The 9,037-nt window shown below is 41.9% G+C and overlaps 1 protein-coding gene across 1 annotated transcript; it reads left to right on the forward strand.

Moving 5' to 3' along the window:
• The first annotated feature begins 2,046 nt into the window (after positions 1 to 2,046).
• On the forward strand, positions 2,047 to 2,911 carry LOC138898813 (uncharacterized). The gene is made up of 2 exons (XM_070184918.1): positions 2,047 to 2,549; positions 2,851 to 2,911. The coding sequence occupies exons 1-2, from the start codon at positions 2,047 to 2,049 to the stop codon at positions 2,909 to 2,911; spliced, it is 564 nt and encodes a 187-aa protein (XP_070041019.1).
• Positions 2,912 to 9,037: the final 6,126 nt, after the last annotated feature.

Here is a 9,037-nt window from a genome sequence, read left to right on the forward strand (position 1 = left end):
AAGAAAGATGGATCACTGATGATGTGTATTCACTACCGGTAGCTCAACAAAGTCACAATAAAAAATGCGTACGCGTTACCAAGAATAGATAATTTGTTTGATCAGTTACAGGGTTTTAGATACTTCTCCAAAATTGATTTACGATTCGGGTATCACCAATTGAAGATCCAGGAGCAGAATATTCGGAAAACAACTTTCAGAACCCGGTATGGGCACTTTGAATTTCTGGTAATGTCTTTTGGGCTAACAAATGCCCCGACGACTTTCATGGATCTTATGAATCAGGTTTTCAAGCCTTTCCTCGACTCCTTTGTGATAGTACTCATTGTCGATATTCTTGTGTATTCATAAGGTCGAGAGGACCATGCCGATAATCTCAGGGCAGTTTTGCAGACTCTTCATCAACATCAATTGTATGCGAAGTTTTCAAAGTCTGAATTTTGGCTCGAATCTGTCACATTATTGGGTCATGTTGTCTTTAGAGAAGGAATTAAGGTTGATCCCTAAAAGATTTTAGCAGTAAAGAATTGGCTTAGACTTACAACGCCAACCGCGATTCGCTTTTTCTTGGGCTTAGCAGGGTATTACAGGAAGTTTGTGGAGGGGTTCTCTAGTCTTGCCTCTCTGTTGACTAAATTGACTCAGAAAGTAGTTAAGTTCCAATGATCCGATGCTTGTGAAAGGAGCTTCTAGGAGTTGAAATCGAGATTGACTACAACTCCGGTGTTGACCCTGTCAGAGGGTACATATGGATTTATGGTATATTGTGATGCTTCAAGAATTGGGCTTGGGTGTTTATTAATGCAACACGGCAAGGTTATACCTTATGCTTCTAGGCAACTCAAGAATCATAAAAAGAACTATCCAACTCATGACTTGAAACTTACGGCAATGGTTTATGCATTGAAAATTTGGCGTCATTATTTGTATGGGGTCCATGTGGATGTATTCACGGACCACAAGAGTCTTCAATATATTTTCAAATAAAAGGAGTCGAATATGAGGCAAAGAAGATGGCTTGAGTTACTCAAGGATTACGGCATCGATATTCTATATCACCCGGGGAAAGCCAATGTGGTGGCGGATGCTCTTAGCCGGAAATCTATGGCTAGTTTGGCTCACTTGGAGGCATGTCAAAGGCCGTTGGCCAGGGAGGTTTACCAGCTAGCTAGTTTGGGAGTTCGTCTTGCGGACTCAAGTGAAGGAAGGGTAATTGTGCAAAATAGGGCTGAATCTTCGCTTGTTGTGGAAGTCAAAGAGAATCAATGCAACGATCCATTTTTGGTTCACTTGAAGGAGGGGATTTAAAAACATAAGACTATGGCTTTTACGCTTGGCATGGATGATGGTACACTATGGTACCAAGGGCGACTATGTGTTCCGATTGTAGATGGTCTCCGAGAAAGAATCATGACCGAGACTGACGCTTTTAGGTATTCCGTGCATCCAGATTCTACAAAGATGTATCACAATCTCAAGGAAGTCTATTGGTGGAATGACATGAAAAGGAATGTGGAGGACTTTGTGGCAAGGTGTCTGAACTATCAGCAAGTAAAGGCCGAACATCAATGACCTGGTGGGTTGGCACAAAACATAGAAATTCCAATGTGAAAGTGGAAAATGATTAATATGGACTTCGTGGTAGGGTTACCGCGCACTCTGTGCAAGTTTGACGCAATTTGGGTGATCGTGGACCGACTCACAAAATCAGCACATTTCTTGCCAGTTAAATCTACCAACACAACGGAATATAATATTCAGTTGTATATCAAGGAAATATTCAGGCGGCATGGCACTCCGGTTTCTATCATCTACGATCGAGGGGCTCAGTTCACGGCCAATTTTTGGAAGAAATTTCAGCAAGGTTTGGTACTCCGGTAAATCTTAGTACAACCTTCCATCCAAAGACCGACGGGCAGGTAGAAAGGACTATTCCGACGCTCGAGGACATGTTTTGTACTTGTGTTCTTGACTTCAAGGGTAGCTGGGATGATCATTTGCCACTCATAGAGTTTTCTTATAACAACAGCTTTCATGCTAGTATTAATGGCACCATTTGAGGTATTATATGGTAGGAGATGTAGATCTCCCATTAGGTGGTTCGAAGTTGGGGAAGCTGAGTTGATAGGGCCAGACCTCGTGCATCAGGCTATGGAAAACTTTAGAATCATTAAGGAACGGTTGAGAACTGCTCAGAGTCGTCAAAATTCCTATTTGGATGTTCGTCGCAGAGACTTGGAGTTCAAAGAAGATGATTGGGTATTTCTGAAGGTTTCCTCCATGAAGGGTATAATTCTATTCGGAAAGAAAGGGAAATTGAGTATGAGGTATGTCGGGGCATACAAAATCATCCAAAGGATCAGTCAGGTGGCGTACAAGCTTGAGCTACCACCTGAGATGTCATTAGTTCACCCTATATTCCATGTGTCTATGTTGAAGAAGGTAGTTGGAGATCCGTCAGCTATTGTGCCGGTTGAAAACCTTGAGGTTAATGAAGAATTGTCACATGAGGAAATTTTAGTTTCCATTCTTGATAGACAAGTCCGAAGGTTGAGAAATAAAGAAATTGCCTCCGTGAAATTGTTATGGCGAAACCAGCAGGTTGAAGAGGCAACTTGGGAGTCGAGGAAGAGATGAAGAAGAAGTGTCCTTACTTGTTTGAATAGCTGTGTAATAATTTTTATGAACTTGTCGCCTATGAATTTTGTATCACTTGTTCAGTTAATGTAAAGGTGTTCGTTTTGATTATATGTTGTTTACATGAGGCCACAGATGGTATTGTTATGAGTTATGTCACATCGTTGGATTGTGTACATGTTTTTAGGAAGTGATTCTGGGGCTCTCTGGCAGGTGGGTAGGCCTAGTTACAAAGGAAACTCTGGAGAAAGTTTTGGGAAATTTGGGGAGTTAGTTAAATTTGGGGCTGCTGGTCTGGGGTATGAAAAACTCAGTTGTATATGATGCTAATAATGGACCCTGATCTTCATTCGAGGATGAATGATCTTAAGTGAGGGAGGATGTAAGGCCCCGTAAAATTTCTCCTAAAAACTCGGAGTTCAGACTTTTTGGATTGAACAGTGCGCTGGGGAGTTGAAGGAAAATGTTAGGCAGAAGTAGGCATTTCTGCGGTCCGTTCTACAACCGCAGAACCACTTTGTGGACTGCAGAATTGTCGTATAGTGGACCAGTCTTCTGGGCCATTTTAATGTCATTTTGTGGCCCATTATGCGACCGCATAACCGTTTCGCGGGCCGCACTCTTGTCGCATATCCCGCCTTGAGATCTTTCGAAGGGAGGTTCTGTGGTGCACTATGCGACTGCAGAACCGTTCTGCGGTGCATTATGCGACCGTAGAACAGGTATGCGGGCCGCATACTGACCGTAGACCTGGTCAGTTCCTCTCCTGTTTTGGCACCCCAATTTTGCGGTCATTTCGCGGACCGCATAACTATTATGTGGTCGCATATGCGACCGCAGAACCTGTTCCGAAGCTTCATTTTTGGGTTTTTAAAACCTGACCCCACTTCGTTAAAATAGATGTAAGGGGCCATTTTTGAGAAAAATTTGATACTCTAGAGTAAGAGATAGAGACTTCGAGGGAGAAAGTGATCTTCATTAAGTTACTCTTAAATTCTTGCATAAACCTTTGAAGATTATCAAGAGAAGCACCCTAGGTCTTCATCCTATGAGGTAAGGTTCTATCACTAAGCTCTTAATTTCGAAATTTAACAAGAATGGGCAATTAGTAAGGTAGTTTATGGGGATGGGAGTGCTTACCTTGCATGCATGTATTCTTAGGGTACGTGGGGAGGTTGTGAGTTAAAGATAAAAAAGAATGGGGTGTGGTATGGTAAAGTCTTTCATAAAAGGGCCATGGAACCTTATTCAAACACCTAATGTTTGATAATATGCTCAAATGAGTGAAAACCATATTCATCTTCCTAATTTTGGTTCAACTTGTTATATTTCTAAAATAGATTGAAGTTGCTAAGGGTTCCGTATTATTTTAGAGTATAAGAAGCTCAATTGAAGTATGTTGGCTAAACCCCCTTCTTCTTAGAATTGAATCCCACGATGTTCATGTAATTGGAGTAAGTCCTTGATCACTATTGAATTGGCTATTCCTAAATGTGGTTATGTTGAAGGATGTATGTTCAATATTTAATCTAAATGGTTCATCATGTCATATTTCCATTTGAGGATGTGTTAGAAATGTTAAGACATCATATCTAGATCGAAATAAAGGTTGTTATGCCAAATCATATGAAAAGCCTCTATGTGCCTAAGATTTCCTAAATTGCTCATATGTGAATTTAATGTCTTGAATGGGAAGCCCTATTGTTGTTGATAATGATAATGATATTTGAATATGGAAAAGGGAACTGGAACTATGAAATACGGCCAAGTGCCAAGAATGACTTTGTAATTATGATTACTAGTGCCAACGAATCTAAAAGATATGAAAGAAGTATGATGTGAGATGATTGACTGAAAAAGGTATCGTCTTGGGAGAGATGGCTTAACCGATCATACAGTGATCAGACGCCATACCGCACACATTGTGGTGACTATGCTGAAAATGATAATTGAAATTGTGGTTATGGTTGATGTCTCAAGTGAGACGACCTAGCCGATCGGGTTGTGATCGGACTTCGTGTAAGAATATGGTGGTATTGTGAATTTTGAAATATCGGTATTAAAGATCACCCAACCTAATAACATGAAAATTGACTTGAACACTTATGTGATCCTAAGCTTGATGTTTGAATGTTATTTGAAGCTCGTATTAAATTCTTGACTGTTTTCCTTGTATTATTATTCATTCTATTGATATGGTGTTTAGCTATACATACTAGTGTTATTCTACGGTGCTAACGTCCATTTTGCCCGGGGCGCTACATCTTTAAATGGATGCAGGTGGTTACATAGCAGGCAGTGTTGACCAGCGCTAGTGGCACATCCTCTTCCCAGCAGACTTGGTGAGCCCCACTTCATTCCGGGGTCGCGTATTGTATCTTTTGTTCCTATTATTATCATGTCTCAAGGTATAGCCGGGGCCTTTTTGCCGGCACTATCATAACTCTCTTTTGTATCTTTTAGAGGCTCCATAGACACTATGTGGGATGTACATGGATGCTAGAAAAGTCAAACAAGTCATGTTGTGTATTTTGAGACTTAATAGTATAGTAACTAATGAAACAATTTATTGTTGTATGTATGAACTTCCTACTGTCTAATTAATAAAATCATGTCTTTTCTTGATCATGGGTGAGTTGGGTAGAATGTATCTAACAAGCTTGCTCGACCAGTTTACTCGGTTGAGTGCCCGTCGCACTTCCTGAGGTTGGGGTGTGATAGCCTCGTAGTCCCAGAGTAAATATGCAGCAGATAACCGAACCGAAGGAACGACAAATTTACATCAAGAAATCTTACAGTTAAAGATTTAATTCAAATCAAGGGAAACATGTAATTCAACTAAGCATGTTGCACAAATTGCAAGTAAGAGTTAAGGAAAATAGACATGCGATACTAGGCTAATCATGATCACTACATATGCTAAGGTAACTCAGGTAAGGAATTTAAAAGAAGACAACTCAGCAAAAACTGAAATTTCCACAATTACCCCGTGTACGCACTTGTCATCTCGCGCACACGGTGCTCACATATCACAAATTGTTACAACAGTACCAAATCCTAAAGGGATTTGCTCCACACATGGTTAGACAAGTCACTTATCTCAAATCTCGCTCAATCAGTCAAGTAGTATACCCTTCCCTCGATTTTCCAACTCCGATAGGCTCGAATCTAGCCAAAACAATTTCATACTATAAATATAACTACAAGAAACTAATTTAAATAATGAAACTACGATTGTAACAAAGAATCGGAAATGCAGCACAAAAACTCGACCCTGACCCACATCTTGGAATCGGGTAAAAATCATAAATTATGAACACCCATTCGACCACGAGTCCAACCATACCATTTTTACAAAATTCCGACACCAAATCGCCACTCAAATCCCCAAATTAAACCCTCCAAATCCCTAGCCTCAAACTCTCAAATTCCACCTTAAACACACATAATCTAGGTGGGAAATCAATGGAGAAATAAGATTATTAATAAAAAATAAGTACAAGAGACTTACCTCAAGAAATCGCTCGAAAATGCTCTCAAGCAATAGCCAAACTCGAGCTCAAAATCTTTGAAATGAAGCCAAAATCGCAAACCCATGTATTTAACTTTCTGTCCAGCACTTCCGCTTCTGCGGACACTTAACCACATCTGCGGTGTCACAGAAGCGACAAAAATTCCGCTTCTGTGGTGAGCCACTGGAGCTGGGCCTCTGCTTCTGCGATCTTCACCCTCGCATCTACGCAACCGCAGGTGCAAAACTCCCCATCGCACCTACGCACACTTCGCATCTGCCCCCTCTCTTATCGCTTCTGCGAGGCCATGACCGCATTTGCGGGCTCAGCTAGACAATCCCAATTCCGCTTATACGGCTCAAAGGCCGCTTCTACGGTGCCGCACCTGTGACCAAAAATGCACGGGTGCGATTGCACCAGACACAACATAGCTTCAGTTATGCTCCAAGTCCAATTTTGTCCGTTAACCACTCGGAATCCACCCGATGCCCCAGGGACCTCAACCAAATATACCAACCAGTCCTAAAACATCATACTGACTTAGTATAGCCTTTGGATCACATCAAACAACGCTGAAAATACTAATTGCACATTGATACAAGCCTAATGAACTTTAAAACTTCAAACTTCTTCATCCAATGCCGAAACCATTCAAATCAAGTTCGATTGACCTCAATATTTGCACACAAGTGATAATTGACATTATGGACCTACTCCAAATTCCGGAATCAGAATCCGTCCCCGATATCAAAAAGTCTACTCCCGGTCAAACTTTTCAAAAATCATCCAATTTTTGAACTTTCTCAAATAGACGCTAAAATGACCTACAAGACTCCGATTCAACATCGGAACACGCTCCTAAGACCAAAATCACCCTACAGAGCTATTGGAACCATCGAAACTCCATTCTGGAGCCGTCTTCACATAATTCAAACTATGGTCGATTCCTACAACTTAAACTTTAATTTTAGGGACTATGTGTCCCATTTCACTCTAAAACCAAAAACAAATCCTCCTGAAAAGTTATGTAACTACAACATGAAATAGAGGGAGCAATAATTAAGGGTTAGGGGCTAATACTCTCAAAACAATCGGCCGGTTCGTTACATCCTCCCCTTCTTAAAACAAATGTTCGTCCTCAAATGAGTATAGAGACATACCTGGAGTTGTGAAAAGATGAGGATAACAACTGCGCATATCATGGTTGGTCTCCTAAGTCGCCACCTCAACCGATGACCCATCCATTGAACCTTCACAGACACAATGTTCTTTGACCTCAACTTTCGAACCTGCCTGTCCAAAATGGACACCGGCTCCTCAACATAGGATAGATCCTTGTCCAATTGGACTGAGCTGAAGTCTAACACATGAGACGGATCCCCGTGATACTTCTGGAGTATGGAAACATGGTATACTAGATGAACTGTAGAGAGACTAGGTGGTAGTGCAAGTCTATACGCCACATCTCCAACCCTCTCAAGGATCTCAAAAGGCTCGATATACCTAGGGCTCAACTTGCCCTTCTTTCCAAACCTCATAACACCCTTCATGGGCAAAACCCAGAGCAAGACCCGATCCCCAACCATGAATGCAACGTCGCAAACCTTCCGATCCGTATAACTCTTCTGCCTGGACTGGGCTGTACGAAGTCGATCCTGAATTAATTTAACTTTCTCCAAGGCATCCTGAACAAAGTCTGTGCCCAATAGCCTAGCCTCGCCCGACTCGAACCAACCTATAGGAGACCGGCACCGTATACCATACAAAGCCTCGTACGATGCTATCTGAATACTTGACTGATAACTGTTGTAGGAAAACTCCACAAATGGAAAGAACTGATCCCAAGCACCCCCAAAATCAATCACACACGCACGAAGTTTATCCTCTAATATCTGAATAGTGTGCTCGGACTGCCCGTCTGTCTGAGGGTGAAATGTTATGCTCAACTCCACACGAGTACCCAACTCACATTGTACGGCTCTCCAGAACCGCGATGTAAACTACATACCCCAGCCAGAGATGATAGATACATGTACTCCATGAAGCCTGACGATCTCGCGGATGTAAACCTGAGCCAGCTGCTCTGAAAAGTAAGTAGTAACCACAGGAATGAAATGAACTGACTTGGTCAATCGATCCACAATCAGCCAAACTGCATCGAACTTTCTCTGAGTCCATAGGAGCCCAACAATGAAATCCATCGGCCGCTGATGCTCATACTTCACCTGCTGACAATTTAGGCAACGGGCTACATATTCCACTATGTCCTTCTTCATCCGCCTCAACCAATAGTGCTGCCTCAAATCATGATATATCTTTGCGGCACCTGGATGAATGGAGTACCGCGAGCTATGAGCTTCCTGGAGAATCAACTCACGCAAATCATCTACATTAGGCATATATAGCCTGCCCTGTATACGTAATACACTGTCATCTCCAGTAGTGACTTCGTTGGCATCACCGTGCAAAACCGTGTCCTTAAGGACAAGCATATGGGGGTCATCATACTAACGCTCTCTGATACGATCATAAAGAAAAGACTGGGAAACTACACAAGCCAAAACTCTTCTCAGCTAGGAAACATCCAATCTAAAAAACTAGTTGGCCAAGGCCTGAACATCCAAGGCTAAATGCCTCTCTGCTATTGGTAGATATGCTAAACTGCCTAAACTCTCTGCCTTCAAGGCATCAGCCACCGCATTGGCCTTCCACGGATGATAGAGAATGGTTATGTCATAATCCTTAAGCAAGTCCAACCATCTCTACTGCCGCAAGTTAAGATCCTTCTTTTTAAATAGATGATGTAGATTTTGGTGGTCGGTGAAAACCTCACGAGGAACACCATACAAATAGTGCCGCCAGATCTTTAAGCCATGAACAATAGCTGC

This window comes from Nicotiana tomentosiformis, chromosome 9 (genome assembly GCF_000390325.3).
Source record: "Nicotiana tomentosiformis chromosome 9, ASM39032v3, whole genome shotgun sequence".
In the NCBI taxonomy this organism is placed as follows: Eukaryota; Viridiplantae; Streptophyta; class Magnoliopsida; order Solanales; family Solanaceae; genus Nicotiana; species Nicotiana tomentosiformis.

What these genes read in the sequence shown, in the direction of transcription:
- LOC138898813 (XM_070184918.1), top strand. Translation starts at nt 2,047, where the DNA reads ATGGCACCATTTGAGGTATTATATGGTAGGAGATGTAGATCTCCCATT. An exon ending in CTTGATAGACAAGTCCGAAG is followed by an intron (nt 2,550 to 2,850) that starts GTTGAGAAATAA and finishes GCTCTCTGGCAG; the next exon opens with GTGGGTAGGCCTAGTTACAA.